Source organism: Rhincodon typus, chromosome 6 (genome assembly GCF_021869965.1).
Source record: "Rhincodon typus isolate 14 chromosome 6, sRhiTyp1.1, whole genome shotgun sequence".
NCBI classification, from domain to species: domain Eukaryota; kingdom Metazoa; phylum Chordata; class Chondrichthyes; order Orectolobiformes; family Rhincodontidae; genus Rhincodon; species Rhincodon typus.
Genome location: NC_063337.1, coordinates 33,140,451 through 33,161,673, shown reverse-complemented (window position 1 = coordinate 33,161,673; position 21,223 = coordinate 33,140,451). Strand labels below are relative to the sequence as shown.

At 39.3% G+C, this 21,223-nt stretch overlaps 1 protein-coding gene across 1 annotated transcript; it reads right to left on the bottom strand.

The window, feature by feature from the left end:
* Positions 1-743: 743 nt before the first annotated feature.
* LOC109913648 (homeobox protein CDX-1) lies at positions 744-8,828 on the bottom strand. Its single transcript, XM_020513191.2, has 3 exons — positions 8,275-8,828; positions 3,267-3,412; positions 744-2,193 (listed from the first exon to the last, which is right to left on the bottom strand). Exons 1-3 carry the CDS (start codon positions 8,699-8,701, stop codon positions 2,002-2,004), a joined length of 765 nt encoding a protein of 254 aa, XP_020368780.1. The 5' UTR covers positions 8,702-8,828; the 3' UTR covers positions 744-2,001.
* Between the last annotated feature and the right edge of the window lie 12,395 nt (positions 8,829-21,223).

Genomic DNA, 21,223 nt, shown 5'->3' with positions numbered 1-21,223 from the left:
TAGCTTGATGTCTGGACGTATGAATTAATTTATTCATCTCACGGTATTTAACTTGAAAGAAAAAAACACAACTTCTGCAAAGTTATGTGGTGACGCTGTTGTGATGTCTTAAGTCTAAACTTGATGAAAAAAGGGTTTGACCACTTGACCACAAATCTCGCGATGAACTCGTGAATACTGAGCCATGACAGGTTCCTAAAGAAGTCAATGAAATTCGGCGAGCCCCTCTAGAAAGATGCACAGAGAATTTGTTTTAAACTTCTGATTTTTCCTATGTTTCTCGGGATTATTTGATAAGGAGCAAAAACTCATTTTAGAAACATTTGCCCAGAAACGTGTTTTTGGGTAAATCGTTTAACTCCAAGTTATTAAACTGGTCATTAGATATCAAGATTGCACCGTGTGATTATTCTATGCCATGATTGAATGCTGGTACTTTCTTTCTTCCGAATTAATATGGAAGCTCCCCTTGAGTGAGGGAAGCGTCTTATTGGAAAATTAATGCGGCGCTTTGTATTTGATGTTGGATTTCTTCTGAAGAAGTATGCAAGCTTCATTGGCGCAGATTTTGCAGTGTTACACTTTGCAAACTTGTAATCGTCCCCCACCAGAACAATGCTGACTTTTGCCCTGCATCCATTGTACAAACAACTCTTCTGCTCGGCTTCGCCACCAAACACAGTTTATGGTTTGCCGTTTCACAGCAACGCATAGCAACGCCAGTCAACTCATCGGCAATAAGATCAATTATCTAGCTGTATTTATTCCATAGTATGTAGGAAGTATCAAAGTACGTTTTCCAGTACACTGAACAAAGTGATAATGTGACCTATTCTACTCTTGCAAACAATCAGCGGACCCTCTCATCTCAATTGGTTTCAAGGTTAAAGAGTCAGTTTATATTAAATTAAATCTTGCCTAAATGCGTATTATTAAATTATAACTGAACAAAAATAAAAGAAACACAAGTTAATCGCATTTTCGCATGTTGTGGACAAAAGTACTGCCATCGTAACCTTTTGCGTTTAGTGAAAATTGAGATTGGAGTGTAATGCTACCAATTCGTATGGTAGTTTGTAGGAAGGCGCCCACATTCTACATACACTAAGTGCCAGGGCATTATAACTGCAGTTTTCAAAATGGTTCAACATTATGGATGTCCTTGTGCAGTACACATATAAAGCATTAGCAGATCGTTAAGCAATTGTCGGTGATCTGGCTATTGTAAAACCAATCCATTAACTTCTGTGAAAGTGCTTTCCTCTCTTTCCAAATGCAACCAAAATGGATGATTTACTACCTTCAATGCCCCAGAGCAACAACAATGAGTCACCCTCGCCTCCCCTCCCCACGCGGAATAAAAGTGTACTGCAAAATTACAATCAACATCTGGTAAATAAAATCAAATCTCTGATTCAGAATTCAAACTTTCAAATCTACAATGTAATAAACTGATTTGTTTACAACTAGCGTATTAGATTTACAAAAGTATCTTTAAAGAGGAAATACCAATTTATATACATCCAAAGCTGACAGAAGTAATTAAAATAAGTACAATCCAACTCAGGAGCATTTCTGAAGAGGGACTAGGTTCACATTTGAAATGTCGAAATGCAACTGATTGTATTTCTGATACTCAACAACCCAGTTGACAACTATATTAAACAGAACATGTCAATGTTTTATAACCGGAAAACAGAACAGAAAATCCAAGTTACAGTCGGTTCACATTTTCGTTATGCCCGTGGCAGATCCTCAGTGCTCTTTAACGATCAGATCTCATAGCTGCTTATTCAAGTCTGCAACGAAATGTCCAAACAATGCCAGATATAAAAAGTCCAATGCTTCCATAATGTATCCCTGGAGTGCTGTAAAGGCTCTTTTTGGGCACTGATAACTCTGGAGCTCCTGGTACATGGAGGTGCGGGTTCTCACTTTCTCCCCACCCCACCCAACCCCCCCCTCTCTCTCTCTCACTCTCTCTTAAAATCTGAAGAATGGTCACTGAGACACTGTTCCAGATAAAACACCGCCGTTGGCAGCCAGTATTCCGCCGTTAGTAACCGAAAGAGAAGCGGCTGTCCCGGGATGAGCTGGGCTCAGCTGGGACGACCCCTGCTGGGACTGCTGTTGCAACTTCTTTTTCGTCAGTTTCCGCTCTTTTGCTCTTCTATTCTGAAACCAGATTTTTACCTGAAAATAACGAACGAAAAATAACTTAGAACAATAGTATCAACTCATTATACTTTCAAGTTATGTTCAAAGGCTGTCAGGTCCAGGAGGGACACGCGCACGGATTGGGACATTTGGATTGAATAAATTACAAAATAAGATTAAATCAATGTGAATAACTTGAACAGCGCTGTTAAACCATGCAAATTATAAATTCGGATAATGGCGTCGCTTTTTAGGACGCAGTTCTTGTTCGAAAAACAACAACAAACTTCCATTTAACAATTTTATTGTAACTCGCCAATAGAAACCTGCGAATAAAATTATCTTTAGCCCCTGGTAATGAATGTATTTCGATAGACACAGCGGTGTTCCTACTTGCTGAAAGAAACTAGCCACATCGGGGGGGACATCTATATAAGAAATGTACATAAAATCGCTGGAAATACGACGTATTACAATCATAAACCTAGGTTGAAATATCTAATGGGAATTGGAGGTACTAAAAATGGCTAGTTTGTATGGGACGGTGATTTAATTAAACTTTCTATTTGTATTGCCAGCTGCTCTACATTAAATTTGCGAAGTTATTTTTAATTTACCAAATTAGCTTTTTTTTTGTATAACAATTATGAAACGACAAATGATAACTCCGCCAGATTTATTGGTCATGATAAACTGTGATCAATCCAAGTTTAAAATCTCTCCTTGTTTTTTTAATGTTCCTAATCTTAGTTCCGTATGTGGTGCAAAATCGCAAATACTGGCCTGTCCAGATAGAAATGAAATACCCCGGCTTTTACCCCCTACATTAATGATTATTCAATAACCTCTCAAGAGTTACACGAGAGATTATAGCATACTCCTTTGAGATTCGGACTTCATATTTATCACTGAACACATTGGATTGAGTTACATTGTCAAGTGTAACTTTCAAACGGGTTTATGAGTTATTGCATCCTCTCAATCAGAAGTGGAGAGGAAATGGGTTTCGAAATGACTGAGAATGAAATATGCGAGGCGCTCTGACTATGCCGTGATGGCGCCGAAGTGGGAACTCCGATTGTAGGAGTGTGTTCACCGTTGTGACTGACCTGCCTCTCAGAAAGCCCCAGGTTAGCTGCCAGTTCTGCTTTGCGCCGAATCGTGATGTAGCGACTGTAATGAAACTCCTTCTCGAGCTCCAGTCTCTGGTGATCCGTGTACACCACCCGATATTTGTCCTTTGTTCTTGTTTTATCTGCAGTAGGAGTGGAAGACCATATAATTAAAAAAAGTTAAGTACACTGTACATTATGGTGATGCCGATTCTCTCGGATTAGTGAAACAAGTGAACATTTTAGAGGCATAAAATTGAATAGAGCTGGAGTAGGCCTTTCAGCCTGTCCGCCATTCAAAACTATCTTAAACATCTGATAAATATTATTCAACCTGCAGTGATTTTGCTTCTCGTGTTGACTTGTTTCCGAGTTGGTCTGGAAACAAATTATCACACATATTGATGCACGGACACTTCTGAAATACTGAGTCCGTTCATTAGCAAATACCATGGTGACTTGTAGATTTCTCCAGTGCAAAGACATTATTTCAGTTTCTCCGATGTAAGCCTGAATTCACTGCATGTAAAGGCGATTGATTTGGAGGGCTCAACAAACACAAGAGGAAAAATACCCATTGCCCATTAGAATAAAAGGTTACTAGAGGTCAATCGATAGCTGAACCTAAATGTTTAAGCAGGACACAAAGTGCAGTAGCCGGCCGGGTTTAACGTACAGAGTGCTGTAAAGTCGTCGCTCCTCCAGCAGCGAGATGTATCCGAATGTGGCTCTCCAGTTTTGTTGGGCACTTTACATTATAAATCCTTTGCCACCTTCCAATACTTCTTTACCCAATTCTATTCTTCACCATCTACTGCTGCCCAGACTTTCCATCATTGAATATTGTGAAGAATTCCTTGCACGCACGTAATGCAGACCGTGTTGAAATGATAACTTCGAAAAATCAGTCAAATTGCAAAATAAACCTCACCCGCCTCATCCTCGGGCAATCCCAGAGCCTATTTCGGTTTCTCACATTTCTGGTTAGACACAAACATTCAAATCATCTCTTACAGCTTCCGGCCTCGATTTCTAATGTCACTTGTTGGACACCTCTATCATGTTATGCCCTTGTTATACAAGCAAGAGCACAGCGGTTGAACATTAAGCATCAAATGGTTAAAGACTCTGAGAGAACATTAACCAAAATCACAAAACGAGTTTTTACTTCGTTTCTCCGAATACCTGCAGCAAATCAAAGTGGTTTAAATTTACAAAACACGATCTTTTACAAACGCCGTACAAAGCCCCGCTTCAGATTAAGAATCCGGAATCGTCTGTGTTAATCAATAATGAATCTGTGGGGAAAGAAAATATGAATCCCGTGTGTGTTTTGCGGTTGCTCTGGGCCCGGGTATGGAGTAACAGCTAAATTAAACGTTGGACCGGTCCACATGCTTCCAATCGAGTGTCGAAGCCTATCGCTGGTTTGCTGACGGTATTTGATGGGGCAAACATTAGTTTCAGTGCGTGCTGGTCAAACTTGTCCAGGAAAAATGAAGGACCATTAAACTAACTGAATAACTAACACACAACAGGCGCTTCTGCGGGAAATGTGACATGTGAGTATTTGGGGAATGTTCACCATCTCCGAAAAAAAAGGAAGCAAGTGAAAATGAGACCCGCCTGGGAGCTAAAGGCAGGTTTTATGTAATAGTTCATCATCCCTGAGGGGACAGCAGACCAACAGGTGTAGCTGCAGCTGTATAGTTCACCTAAAGGACTATATTGATGCAAGGGTTGTGTTGGTGAATTAAAAATCATTCCGCTCCTTTTTTCCCCCATTTTCGCTTCGGTTGGGACGCAGCCTTTCACATTTGTTTTTCCCTGTGGTTAAGCGACCTACGCCGGCAGGCTGACTTTGTTCAGGTAATTCATTGCAAACCACAACAAAAGCACCCCGCGAGGAAACATGTCCGATCCGGGGAATCTGTATACAGCTGTTTCAAGTGGAACACGGCTCAAACAATGCAGTACAAGGCGATCTTATCAAAGAGAATTTTTCAGTGATGGAATAACAACCTCATTCTGTTTGAATTGCCACTCTTGAACAAATGGCGGCAAAACCTTTCATCACAGGCCTCGGCACATTTACATTTAAAACCCCACTCCTGAAGAATGCTGAAGAATTTCAATGGGGACCTGCTTCAAAGACTAGGGTTGGATTTGGGGCGGGGACGCGCAAAGGGCATTTTTAGAATGCAAAGAAAAATCATCTGACAAATGCACTTTTAAAAAGACACATTAATCTTCTAAAAACACACGGCTTATCTCGTGAGGCAAGAATTATACAAATAATCACTGGATGTGAAATGGAAGGGTCAGCAAATCCATTGGGAACAAGATCACGTTCTTAATTCTATTTTTATTCGCGTTTACCCAAAATTCAATTCTACATAAACTTGCTAATTTATCAAGTTAAACAAAAAAGCATGTTACGAAAGAGATAATGTCGAGTTTAATGTGGATATTTACTTAGAGTAAAAAAAGTCTTATTTTTCGATTTGCTTTCTGCAGTTTATTTTAACTAGTTACTACGCAAATTGAAGATACTAAACGACTGTGATAGTTACAGGTGAAGCTGCTAAGGTTTCCATATGTCAGTAGTGAGCTATGCTTATTTATTTCAAAGTTTTTTTTTAATGAATTTAGAAGACTCACATACTTGAAACTTAATTGTTTAACGAAGGGATGAGGATATATACTTGCTGAATATTGCATTGGAGTAATTCTAATACATTTTAACTACATTCCTATGATAGGTTTTCCTTTAAAAAAAACACTCCTGTGTATGTATGTACACTCCTGTGTATATATGTTTTATGTCAATTATATGCATGTTTTTTAAACGAACAAACAGCGTACCCGAAATGAATTTCCGTATGGACAAGAAAGTGAAATTGATTTGAATGGATTTTGTGTCATGAACTCACAGAAACTTTATTTTTTAAGTGCTAATTGAGATAAATATATGCCACGTATAACACTTCGTTAGTCAGATGAGTAATATTTATTGTTCCGTAATGGCCTGGGAACTAAATGGGATCATGCAGAAATGTCAAAGTTCTTTATTTGCTGCGAAACTTGTCACCGTTTTCCAGCAGGGAATCAGAACAATAAGCTGGAGCTGGCTGGCAGAAAAAAAGTGGATATCAAAGTACTCAATGCTGAAAGGTTCTGACACTTAGACCAACCAGCAGTTTGAAGAAAGGGAAATCAAATAAATAAAGGAATCTGAGCTCCGTGCAAATCTTCAGGCTAAAATCAATCTACATTACAACGGAGACCGGTGCCTGGGCTTGCTGCCTCTTCACATTTCAGTTTGACTAAAACAGGACCTTAACCGACTGTATTATCTTTCATTCGACCAGCAAGGCTGTAGAAATTGCAAATCAAAAGTGCACTTTCACGTCGTTGCAACTGAGGTGTTAACTTCTAGCCGTCAAAAATAGTTCTCAGAAAAATTACTACATGCAGGAAATATAGACCTTCAATCAACCTTCCTCAAAAGCCCGTTTTAAATCCTTGGTTTCAAATCTTAGCCAAGTACAGATGTCCATTCCAAAGCTGGATAACTGTAAGAGATTTTGGAATGTTGCTTGAAGTTAAGAAATGAAGTTAAAGTTAATAAAGAAATCATCAATTATATGTCTGTAGACAAACCGGGATGAATAAAGCAATAGATTGTGAAAGTTAATGCTCATTAAGAAGATGGGAGAACTGTCCTTTGCCAATTCTGAATGAGGTGAATGGAGACAGCCGTTCTCAGTTACAGTATGCGAATGGTAACTTGTGATTTAATCCTTGGAAAATAGCGGGTACTAATAAAAATATTTGCTTAATGACACAGAAACAATTGTCAGACGACATTGCTCACTGATTTATATGGCCGAAATTGGTTATAAAATCTTCGAATGTCGATAACAAGGTTGGGAATTATTGCAATTAAAGTATACCTCTACATTTTAAGGGTCTTATCAGGATGTTAATGAATACATTGAGGCGAAAGAAAGCAGAAGCAATAGCAGCCACACAACCGCGTTACAAATTTACTGCCATTCATTTATACATTAATAATGATGCTGTTACGTTGGCTTGTTACAGCCAGTGTCCACATGAGAAAGCACCGACTATAATAAATGCTGCTAACCTGCATACATAGAGCTTTTTTTAGATAGTATTATGGAAAGTATTCTGACAAGGCATCACCTCCTCATTTATTAGCGTTTAAGCGGAATTTCCTGACAGTTTGACAGGGAGTGATACATACAGTAAATAGATGGCTAGCACATACTGGTATATTGACTGTCTACATCAACCTTTGCAGTTCTGCTGGGTGTCCCCTTAGAGGTAAGAGGAAAGGCTGCATTTAAGAAACCGCTAATTTAATGCAAAAAAAAAACTTCGAACAGGGGACAGATTGTCTACTCTTGTAGAGTATTTAACTGAAACTAATTGATAAAGATTCCTTTCAAGGTGTGAAAACCGACGCCAGTAATATTTATCAACATTGATTCCGATACAGAGATTCTGAGCTTAAAGCCAGTTTATAAATAAAAAATGCGATCAATTTCTCGAAATGTGGTTGGGTTGCGGAAGTGGAATTGTTACAAACATTTTATTTTCTAGAATGTGCCCTCGCGCTGCGATAAGTGGAGGGGATGATCAGACTAATTTTCTTCACATTCTGTTTATAAATTTACGTTTAAAAACAATGGAAATACAGTGAAAAATCTAGAGAAAAATATCAATCCCATGTGTTTAAGGAGTTGGCTAGTCTTCACAAATAAGTAGTCGGCAGTTTAAGAAAGCAGTGCACTTTAACACCAAGAGCCAGTGAGGCGAGTGTCCTTCGGAAACGTGTCGAGCAGAATTCTGCTTTTTAGCACGGTTCTACTATAGGCGAAGGTGAAAGGACTTTGGCAGTGATACCAAAAGGGAGTACTGCATAAATCTGTTCTTTACATTTTGCCTGGAAGTCTCCGGACATGAAACACCGTCTTACCAGTAGCTGATAGCTGTTGATTTGGTTTCCTCATCCATTGGTAAGGATTGCGTCTTTGGCTGTTGGGAGAAGGTTGTTCCAGAAGGTTATTGTTTAAAGGCTGCATGGAGGCAGCTCCCGAGGTCTGAACCGAATTATAATCTGCAGGACTGTAAGACAGAGTCCCTGGCGAAGTGTTGAGGGCATGGACCGTGTTCGCAGGCGCAGCGTAAGCACCCCAGTCCTCACGGGTAGGGCCATAGGGAGAAGGCCAGGATCCGGAAGATTGCGGGTGATTGTCCAAATTGACCCCGGGGACATGATAGCCGGCATAGTCCGGGTACTGTGGCGGGTTGACAAAATTCTGTGCGCCCAGGTTGATGCCAGAATGTCGGACGGACCCTGAGTACATGCTCATGTCTTTATCCAAAAGATAGCTCACGTACATGTTGGCGATAGGGCGCAATCGGCATGCTGTTTTGGAGAAATCCAGATTATTCCTTTTTTTTCCCTGGTTTGCCTATAGCAGTGTCTCTCCAAAGGCGATCAGGGCGATCCGCCCGTGTCCCACATGATTAACGATTGTTTACAAGCTTCTATTAGTAATGGCAAACTAAAGGCAGGTGACGTCAACTAACTCGTACAGCCAAAGATTTGCATTTAAAAAGATAAGGAGACCGGAGCGACTCGCTCAAGAGCTGCATATTCAACCAAGTATTGTTTGAGAAGCTCTCGCCTTCCATTCCAACCTTCCGCACTTTAACCTCAACGCTCCTGATACCAAAATCATTAATCACCTCCAGAAAGTTTTTTTAAAAAAGCTTTGGAAGGTTAACTGGCTCTGCACTGTGACTCAGACAGGAATCGTGGAAGGGACCAGTCATACAAGGTTCAAAAGATGGCAGATTTGGCTAATTACACGTCACATCGTGAATCTATTAAGAATTCATTTTACGATACAGCTGAGAGACAGAATCAGAGAGAGAGAGCTAATAACTAGCCTCTTGATAAAATCGGCTGGAATGCTTTACACAAATGCAGTGAGAGCTAATTAGGAGCATGGTCAGCTGCATTATATATAATGCATGTATACAGTATATATAATGCGGGGCAATGAGAGCCAAAATAAGACTCAAATGCCAATAAAAATACGTTTCTGTCTTTGGAAGGCGAAATAATCTCGAAACCTCACTAAGAAGTCGTTTGTGATCTGACATTTCAGAGCTTACTGAGCAGTAATCATAATAAAACTCATCACAGAGGTATTTTTTTTAAGAAAGCCGATTATGATGAATGTTCAAAGAGTTGGTAAATGCATTGATTTGTGTTCATCCCGTTTGGTAGAACAGAAAGGTGGAAGAACTTGTAGCTGTAACAATTATTATCTGTAAATGGTAAAGATGTAATTGAGTGAAATAAATTAGGTTCACACGGAAACAGCGGATTGAAGTGTCTTATTTCTTTATGGATTGCTCAAGATCCGTGGTTCTATTGAGAAGTTTGACAATCACAATTTACCTGAATGAAATAGAATTAATAGAAACAGAACGAATTTTATCGAAAAAATTATATCTATCATAGAGTCACATAGCACGGAAACAGACCTTTCGGTCCAACCAGTCCATGCCGGCCATAATCCTAAAGTAAACTAATCCCACCTGCCTGGTTCTGGCCCATATCCTTCCAAACCTTTCCTATTCATGTACTTATCCAAATATCTTTTGAACGTTGTAATTGTACCTGCATCCACCACTTCCTCAGGAAGTTCACTCCACACGCGAACCACCCTCTGTGTAAAAAAAAGCCTATCTCTTTTAAATCTGTCTCTTCTCACCTTAAAAATATGCCCCCTAGTTCTGAAACCGAAATCCTAAGGAAAAAACAACTGCTATTAACTTTACTTTCACTCTTCATTATTTTATAAAAGATCATTATGAACTGATAAAATAATTTTTAAAAAGTCCTCGGACACGATTCAGAACTGCTGTTGATGTTAGAAATAGTAGCGAGAACGTGAACAGAAAGCATGCGCACATCTCATAAGAGACAGAATATCAGTCGAATGTTGATCAATACGTTTCCATAAATCGGGTTTCGCGTTTAGTAGATTTTCCGGTTTGATTTCGCTTGTGACGATATTATTTCGAACACTTTTCAAGATTATACGTCCCAATTTGAATTGAAAAGCAGAATGTGCATATATTAAACTAATGACTGGACAAAGAGTGTTTTACTACCAACGAAAAACCTAGAACTTATAGAATCATTGCTCTGGAAACTCTGAGAATATACTGAAGTCTCGAAATAGAAGAGATTTTGAAATTGACTCGCGCCAAATTACCACACACATTTCCACAGTCGTTATGGCTACAATTGATTCTATTTTTTGAAAAAATGACATCGTGATACTCAACAGTTGCGTTTAAATATACGTAAATAGTTTCCAAATTTGAAAACTTTACAACTTATTTTTGTTTTTACGCCGATCTGTCCAAAACGGTTTAATCAGATGGCCATTGGTAAACCGACGCATTGGGTTAGGATCTGAACCGTTGTGGACAAATATTTTAGTAATGCATCTTCTTTCTTTATACGTTGTGTTACTAGTCTCAGCGAGCAGCATCTAGGCAAATTGATGATGGGGCACTTCTGGAACAAAAAAAACACTAATTAATCGTTCAGTGGCTGTACTGCAACTTGGTCGTTTCTCAATTATTACAATTCAATTGTTACAACGCAAGGAAAACCGAATAAAATATGTATCAATTTCATAATATACTGTATCGCTACATTATCACAGAAAGGGGAAATATTAATTTTATATTCTCGACTATATTAGTAAAGCGCTTATGTTGCAAACTATCACTATTGAATATATAAAACCTGCTAATCCAAGTATTATACCTGACATGTTTATCCATGGTTTGTATTGTATGGTAATATTACGTTAATATTTTCAAGCCTTGAGTGGAACACTGCAAGGAGCAAAACAGAGACTAGTTACCACTACAACTTATCTTCCCTTTTATATATAGCCGTTTCCTACTTACAACCCCGGTGCAATTGAAAAAGTATTTTAGTTTCTGGTGCAGGTTGTGACGTGTTACCGCCTTTGTCTCAGCGGGTACAACTTTAGGAACCCAAACAGTAGATAAAGTTCTGGCTCTGATATTGAAATGTTTGAAATCATATTAGTACTTTAATTCCTTCACCGGAACAGGAACCTTTCAAAAGCATTTTAAAAATAACTCTGGAAACACGAAAGCTTATTTACTGCGACATAAATAGTTCCTCGAAAAACTCTAAACTTTAATATCTCTGCGAACATTGTTTCTTCGTAATTTCATTGTCTTCAGTTTCTGAGTCCGAGCAACAGACTAATTTTCTGAACTTTTTTTTATGGAAAACTTTAACCAAGTTGGAGTTCTAACTTCTGACTTCTGGCAGTCGAAGTCGATCCCATGTTAATGGCTAATTTTAAATCAACCCTATGTGAATTTGATGGAGCAGTAAAGTCAAAATGCAATTTGAAACAGCGATAAAACTGACAAAAGTTGTTGTCATTTGAATTATATTGCATGAGTGGGCTTCATAAATGCTAGCTCCGAGTTGACTTGAACAGCACTCAGATCCTGTAATCTCAGAGTGATAAATGACCACTAATCTGAGGAGTTATGATTACGGCTAATTTGTTAGACTAACGTAACTATACTCTGTGCGGTTTTACCCGTTGCAGAGTATTCTGTCTAAACAATGCACAAAGTTAGTGTTTCTCATGATAAAATTCTAATAAAAAGGTTCCAGCCGTGTTGCTCAGAATGAGTCCGTCTGGTGTCGGATTGATTTGACTGTTTGAATCAAATTCTGATTATTTCCGGCAATCTTGTCACATTTCACTATGCGGTCAGATCCAAAGATCTTTACAGGGGATGGAGGGATGTTATGTTTAGTAAATAACCATCCACACAAATATAACGACTATGCTAACATTGGGAAGCATTGAAGCTAATGTGCAGATGCGTGTCCTTTCCTTAATTAATGAAATGAAAAAAAGAGCGAATTCTAGTCAACTCCATTTATTGCCTTCCTAAAGCGATTTAATCAATTTGAGATGTTACATTCTTAAGATGTTTTACAGATTTGATTCGCAGTTGATACTCCACAGCATTGAATTCTTCGTATTGACTGTTCTGAACCTCTGTGACAGCGGTTGTTGCTAAAGCTTGGTGGTGTGGGCCGTTGGGCCGATAACAACTACAAGTCGGAGCTGGCAGATTTTTAGAACCTCTTTAATGCTGATCTGAAGCTCCTGCTCCGGGCTGTTGAAGATCCAGCTGCTGAGCTGCTGCATTCTGCTTTGCCGGTCATTCATCCTGACACAGGTCACAAACGGGAAGTGGAATGTGTTCTTGTAAGCAGCATTTAGTTCACTCAGCTGGGATCTCTGGCCAGCAGTGAGGGTGGTTAACCTGGCTCGGTTCTGCTCAGCCTGGGATCCGGATCTCTCCCACCTCGGTCTGGGTGGTGTCATTTCCTTTGCAAGAGTAAGTGGCAACCTCAAAACGCAATTAAAAAAAAAAAATTGTTTCTCAACCCTTAATATTTTTCAAATATTTAAAAGCTAGGAAAAGTGAACAACTGGCACACGGAGATAGAACTCTAAGGCAAATAGTTTTGACAGAGTACTCAAACCAGGAATTTGATTAGGGGAAGGTGCTGCTCAGGTCTTTGTCTACAGAGACAGAGCGATCTGAGACAGGACCTGAGAGGCAGTAACCTCTGAGAGCAGGGTCTACAGGCATTCATTAGGTATGCAGGTAGGTGACTGGTTGGTTAATGTCATGGCTTTCTCTCTAACCTGGGCTTAAACCAAGCCCCGGGAGACAGAAACTCGCCACTTAACTAATTAATGTAATTATAAATAATCATTATTAATATTTCAAAACTTGAAATCTTTGTTAGTTAAACAAATGCAATAAAGATGTCAAGTTACAGCATATGGAAGGTGAGGGGTGCAGAAAGAAATCATATCCGCAGGATGTGTCTGTCGCTCGAGGACCAGAGAAGATGATCTGGAGTCTGAGCTTTGGACACTGTGGTACAAGAAGGAGGTTGAAAGTTAGTTGGACATTCGTTTCAGGAGGCAGTCACATCCCTTAAATTAAGTCCTTCAGGTTTGATTTGTCGTCAAGGACAGGAAGGTGTGATTATGAACGAGGTCGTTATCGGGAGTTCTTGTACTTGTCCCAGAAGTTTGAGGTTTTTCAGCCTGTGCGGCCAAGAGCAGGGACTGAAGGGCAGATGAGACAACTGACCACAGCATCTTAATAGAGGAGGCCATTCAAGGCGGAGGACTAAAAAATGAATGTAGTGATTGTGAGGCAAGAAACGAATAATGTTCTCTGCAGCTGGCAGTGTCAATCCCTGGTGCCTGATTTCAGGTTTCTTGAGTGTAATGGTTAGGAAGGGCCAGAACAGATTTTCAAAGGGGAAATTCTGTCTAAATAATTTTTGGAAGATGTAACAGAAAGGGTCGATGAGGGAAATGCTGTTGATATGAGCACCTTGACTTCCAGAAGGCAGTTAATATAACGCTACGTAACAGAATTGTGAGAAATAGCTCACGGGACAAGCAAGATATTAGCAAGCAACATGGGTACAATATCAACTGAGTGCTACACAACAGACTGGTCAGGAAAGTCATTGGTCATGGAATAAAAGGGTCAGCAACAATTTATAGATTCAAAATTAGTTGAGTGATAGGGAATAGAGAGAAAAGTCAGTGGATATTTTTTAGGCTAGAAGAAAGTTTACAGTCGAGTTCCCGATGGTTTCATATTGGGACCCTTGTGTTTTCTTGTATATGTTAATGATCTAGACCTTGGTGAGTGGGGGCAATTTCAATGTTGATGGATGATACTAAACTTGGAAGCATTGTACAATGTGAGGAAGATACTGTAGAACTTCAAAAAGGACACGGAAACACTGTTGGTACGGGGTATGGGGACAAGTTGGTGGAGTGGTTGGATAAGCGTCCGATGAAGTTCAATGCCTGGAAGAGTGGGGTGGTGCATTTTGGTAGGAGAAAATGGACATACAATATAACATGGGGGAACAATTCTAAAGTGTGGTCAGGAGCAGTGGGATCTGTTTGTATATGTGCACAGATCATTGAATAGACAGGACAGGTCAAGAGAGCAGTAAGTAAGCATACCGTGTCCTGGGCTTTATTCATAGTGAATACAAGAACACAAAGGTGATGCTGAGATGTTAGACCTCAGCTGGAGAATTGTGTACAGTTCTGGGCATCAGACAATAGGAAGAGTGTGAATTTATTGAACAACTTACAAAAGCAATTAACAAGAATAGTTCCACAGATAGAACCTTCAGTTATGAGGATGGATTGAAGGGTCAGTGAAAGACAAAAATTGTGAGAAAACAGAATTTAATGCTCTTTATCTGGATGTATGGAGCATTCAGAACAAGATAGATGAATTGATGGAACAAGTAGAAAGAAATTAGCATGATATAATAGCTATGAAAGATATATGTTTGCAAAGTGACTTAAGCTGGGACTGAAAATTCAAGAGCATTTGACATATTGAAAGGAGAGAAATAAAGATGGAGGAGTTGGGGTGGCTCTGTAATTAAAGGATGAATTCAGTGTAGTAGTGGGAAATGATCTTGGCTTGGAAGATCAAGACATAGAATCAGTTTGAGTGGTAATAGAAATAATACGAGAAAGATGTGGGAATAGCTTATAGGCCTACTAACAGTAGCTATATGGTAGTATACAGAAAACAATAGGAAATTAAGGACACTTGTAAGAAGTTGCTGTAATGATTGTAGGTGATTTCAATCTTCATTTTGATTGGACAAATCAAATTGACAATGGCAGCCTTGAAAATGAGTTCACAGAGTGAATCTGAGCATTTTCTTGTAACAATAGACTATGGAAATAATATTTTCAAAACATCTTCAACACAGTAATGTTTAACAAGTCAGAATTAACTCATGATCTCACAGCAAATGATCCACAAGACAAAAATGATCATAACATGAGAGAATTTTATAGTTGGTTTGTGGGTGAGAAACTTGGGTCTGAAACTAATGGCCTACCTTAAATGCAGCCAATTACAAAGTTAGGAAGACAGAGATGCCTAATACAGACAGACAAAATCAGTTATAAGTACAATCATAGAAAAGCAGTGGCAGATATTTAAGGAAATATTTCATAACCCTCAATGAAAATATAGCCCATTGAGAAAAATATCTATGGGAAGTATAAACTATCAATGTCTCATCATGGAAATTGAGGATGCTGTCAAATGGAAGAAAATAGCATCCAATTTCTTGAAGGTTAGTATTGGATTAGAAGATTGGGAAAATTCTAGAAACCAGCAATGGTTGACAAAAAATGATAAGGAAGAAATTAGAATCTGAGAGCAAATTAGCAAGAACTATGAAAGAAAATATAGTAAGAGCTTCCACAAGTACATTGCTAAAGCAAACATTAATCCCTTAAAGACAAGACTGGGGAATTACTAATGGGAAACATGGAAAAAGCAGACACTTTGAACAAGAATTTTGTATCTATCTTCATGGAAGCAGATAATAAAATTATCTCAATAAAAATAGAAAGTCAAGAGTTAAAAGGGAAGCAAACTCAAAACAATAACAATCACAAGGGACATATTACTAGATTTACTAATCAGACTAAAGGCTGGCATATCCCCCGGACTGGATAGCCTTCATCCTATAATTTTAGAAGATGTGCTGAAGTGATAGTGGATGTGTTGCTTGTAATGATTTCAAATTCCCTAGATTCTGGAGAGGTTTTAACGAATTGGAAAACCAGAAATGTAACGTCTTTGTTGAAGAAATGACAGCCACAAAAATCAGGAAATTATCAACCAATTAGCCTAATATTTGACTTTGGTGAAATTGGTAAAATCCATGAAGGAAGTGATTGCAAAACATTCAGAAAATTATAATACTATCAAGCACAATTGCCATGCTTTTGGAAAAGGGAAGCCACCTAGGATACTATTAAGCTGGAGAGGGTTCAGAAGAGATTTACTAGGATGCTGCCATGTATGTAAGGTTTGAGTTATAAAGAAAAGTTGAATAGGTTGGGACTTTTTCACTGGAGTGTAGAAGGTTGAGAGGTGACCTTAAAGAAGTTTATAAAGTGATGAGAGGTATAGATAGAGCTAATGGTAGTTGTCTTTTCCCTAGGACTGGGGATTTCAAGACTAGGGGGCATATTTTTAGAGGAGAGAGATTTAAAAAAGACATGAGGAGCAAACTTTTTACATAAAGGGTGATTCATGCGTGAAATGAACTTTCAGAAGAAGTGGTGGATGTGGGTATAATTACAATATTTAAAAGACGTTTGGATAAGTATATGAAGAGGAAAGGTTTTGAGGGATATGGGCCAGGAGCAGACTGGTGGGACTAGTTTAGTTTGAGATTATGGTCGGCCTGGACTGGTTGGACTGAAGCGTCTGTTTTCGTGCTGTATGACTCTATGACTCTAAGTGCGTTAGAGTTCTTTGAGAATGTAACAAGCAAATCATGTAAAGGGGTACAACTAAATACAGCATTTTTGGATTTCCAAAAGATGTTTAATAAGGTTACAGGTGACAACTACCATTAAATCTATCTACACCTCTCATTACTTTATAAGATTCTTTAAGGTCACCTCTCAACCTCCTATGCTGCAGTGAAAAAGTCCCAACCGATTCAACTTTTCTTTATAACTCAAACCTTCCATACATGGCAGCATCCTAGTAAATCTCTTCTGAACCCTCTCCAGCTTAATAGTATCCTTGGTGGCTTCCCTTTTCCAAAAGCATGGCAATTGTGCTTGATAGTATTATAATTTTCTGAATGTTTTGCAATTACTTCCTTCATGGATTTTACCAATTTCACCAAAGTCAAATATTAGGTTAATAAGGTTACTGCACAAGATATAAGGTCTTGATGTTGGAAGTAATATGTTAGCATGGATAGAAGGTGAGAAATCACATGAGACCAGGTTATAGTCCAACAGGTTTATTTGAAAACACAATCTTTCAGAGCCTCAGTCCTTCTTCAGGAGTTAGTGAGAGAGGTAGTATCAGACACAGAGTTTATAAGTAAAAGATCAAAGGTTCACACCATCAATGAGGATGCACTAAGCAAACCTAAGATGTTGTTAATTCTTTAATCAGTTAGAAGGTTTTAGTTGATTAATATGTATGTGTAAATCCCGAAATCCTTTCAAGTCATGGTCCTCTCTTGAAAGGAATTCGGGATTTACATATACATATTAATCAATTAAAACCTTCTAATTGATTAAAGATGTAACAACATCTTAGGTTTGGCTAGTACACCCTCATCGATGGTGTGAACCTTTGACCTTTTACTTATAAACTCTGTGTCTGATACTACCTCTCTCACTAACACTTGAAGAAGGACTGAGGCTCCAAAAGCTTGTGTTTTCAAATAAACCTGTTGGACTATTACCTGGTCTCATGTAATTTCTGACCTTGTCCACCCCAGTCCAACACTGGCACCTCTACAGCATAGATAGAAGGTTAGCTAATTAACAAGAAACAGAGATTTGGGATAAAAGATCACTTTCAGGTTGACTACCTGTAAATAGTGGGATGGCACAGTGATCAATGCCGGGCCTGAACTATCTATAATCCATAATTCGCTAATGATGTAAAGATAGGTACGAAAGCAAGTGATAAAGAGGACAAAAAGAGTCACAAAGACATATGTATAGGTTGAGTGAGTAAATGAAAATTTGGCACATGTGGAAATAGGTGATTCAATCCACTTTAATTAAAATAGTAAAACGGTACTTTATTTAAATGGAGAAAGACTACTGAGCACTGAAATGAAGAGGCATCTCAAAATGTAACATGCAGGTATAGGAAGTGATTAGGAACATTACTGTATGGGATATTCTTGAGATCTCATTGAGATCATTGCATGCTTTGCATGGTTTGTTTATTTACTTGCATTGGAGACAGTTCAGAGAAAGCTTACTAGGTCGACTTCTGGGATTACAGAGTCTATTTCTGAAGAAAGGTTGAGTAAGTTGGGCCTGTACTCAATGGAGTTTGGAACAATTAAAGGTGAATTTATTGAAACATCCATATTATCACTGGACTGTTAATCCAGAGATGCCAGTATTTTTCTGGGGATCCGGGTTTGAATCCCACCATGGCAGTGGTGGAATTTTAATTCAGTGAAATTCTGTAATTAAGAGTCTAATGATGACTATGAATCCAATGTTGATTGTTGGAAAAACCTATCTTGTTCACTAATGTCCTTTAGAGAAGGAAACTGCCATCCTTACCTGGTCTTGCCTACATGTGATTTTAGACCCTCAGCAATGTGGCCGACTCTTACCTGCCCTCTAGGCAATTATGGGTGGGCAATATATCCTGGCCTAACCAGCAATAGCCTCATTCTGTGAGTGAATAAAAAAAACTTTTGAAAGAAAGGCTATGGTTACTCAGAGAGTGGTAGGGGCGTGGAATGCATTGCCGGAGCGGGGGTCGGCCTCATTAGGGGCATTTAAGCGGCTATTAGATAGGCATATGGATGATAGTATAAGGTAGGGGTGGAGGTTAGATAGACCTTAGGTTTAGGGTAAAAGTTCGGCGCAACATCGTGGGCCGAAGGGCCTGTACTGTGCTGTACTGTTCTATGTTCAATGTTGACATATGTTTGATCTATAAGGGAGTGAAGGATCAATGGGAAGGTAGGAAATTGGAGTTGAGGTCACAATCAGATCAACCATTATTTTATAGAATTGAAGAGAAGGCTCAAGGTCTGAGGGGGATTTCCACTCCTATATTTATGTTCTTATGAACAGAGGGATTTAGAAACCCATATTCTGTGACCACCAATGCTTCTAGATAGATGCAAAGCATCATTGAATGTTACATTTTATCATCACAAGGAGACTGGGAATACAATGGTTTGGCAGTAATACTATGTTAGTTCTAGTTAGAATGTATCTAGAGTACTCCATTCAGTTCAAGGCCACCTGAGGAAAGAGGTATTAACCTCAAAGGGAATGTAGTACAGACACACCACTTTGACACCAAGGTTAAAGGAGTTAACAATGATGACAGATTGCATAAGAGAGGCTTGTATTTACTGGAGTACAAAGGACTGAGAAATGACCTAATTGATGAGTTGATGATGATTAGTGAAATCCAAACCAATAATATCCTAAAATGAGAGATAGGCCAGCCAGGAGTGATGTCAAAAACACTCCTGCACACAAATGGGCAAATGAGGAAAGAATTAAAAGTGTTCATAACATCAGGAAATCCCAAAGCATTTCATAGCCAGTGAAATATTGCTGGAAGCTTAATTGCTGTTGCAATAGAGGAGACAAAGCAGCTAATTTACAGACAGAGTCCCACAGCTAACGTGAAAATGTCAATTTTGTAATGTTGGTTGAGGTGCACGTTTGCGTTAGGGTAGCAAATTCCCTTTTTCTTAACCTTTAATACCCACCAGAAAACTGGAGAGAACACCTTATAGAACTGTTACCATACAGGAAGCTATTCAGCACTTCATGGTCTGCACTGGTTCTCCAAACAAGCATTTCTCTCAGTGGAAACTGCAGTCTCTTCAAATAACAGCCTAACTTACAGCAGCACGGTGGCTCAGTGGTTAGCACTGCTACCTCACAGCGCCAGAGACCTGGGTTTGATTCCACCCTCAGGTGGATGAGTGGAGTTTGCACATTCTCCCCATGTCTGTGTGGATTTGCTCTGGTTTCCTCCCACAATCCAAAGATGTGCAAGCTAGGTGGATTGGCCATGCTAAATTGCCCATAGTGGTCAGGAATGTGTAGATTAGGTGGATTATATGTGGATCGTCTGAGTGGGATGGTCTGAGGGTAGGTCTGGACTTGCTGGGCCGAAGGGCCTGTTTCAACACTGTAGGGGTTCTGTGATTTTGTGAACTTCTGCTTGAATGCCTCAACTGATCCTACCTCCACCACATTTTCAGCAGTGCGTTCCACACCTTAAAACTCACTTGTTAAAACCAGAAATTACTTCTGGTTCTTTTGTCACATTACTTTAAAGCTATACCCTCTTGCTCTTGATCCTTTACTGGATAGAGACAGTTTCTTCCTGTCTACTTCCTCTGAGACTCTTTGTGACTTTGAATGCCTTGATCAATTCTTCACCCAACCTTCTTTTCTCCAAAGAAAATAATCATAACTTCTGCAATCTATCTTCATAACTGAAGATCCTCATCCCTGGAACTATTATTATAAACCATTTCTGCACCCACTCTAATGCCTTTGCATCTTTCCTAAAGGCTGGTGCCCAGACTGGATGTAATACCCCAGCTGAGGCAGAACTCGTGCCTTAACCAAGTTCAGCATAACCTCCTTTTGTATGATATGTCCCATTAGTAAAGTGTTACAAAGAATATGTTTTATTAATCACTCTTTCAGTCCATCTTTCCACCTTTAATGACTCACACACATATACACACAGGTCCTGCTGTCCCAGTAGATCGATGGGGGTTGTCAGGGCTGGAGGGGATTGTTGAGGGGGGGTAGTGGGGAGGTCTTGCTGTTGGATGTCGAGTGCAGTGAGGGTGGTCAGTTGGCAGTGGTCACAGGGGTGTAAGGGACCAGGAAATGTATAATTGTAGGAAGGGGGAAGGGGTGGCAGTAAGTTAGGATGTCAGCTTGATGGTTACCTGGAGTTACAGTAGGGTTTTAACTACCTAATGTTTCCTGGGTAACTTAACAGAGCCAAGTTCTCCAACATGTAGGAGGTTTTCTTTGAAGGTTTCAGATGCAGGCAATTGCACAGTAGAAGTTTCAATTTTCTGGGCAATGCGCATGGAGGCAGTGACACTGGGCATCCTGCAGGATTCTGGTACACCCTTCCAGTCTGTCCTGTTTCACTGACCCTCTGCACAGTCTACGGGA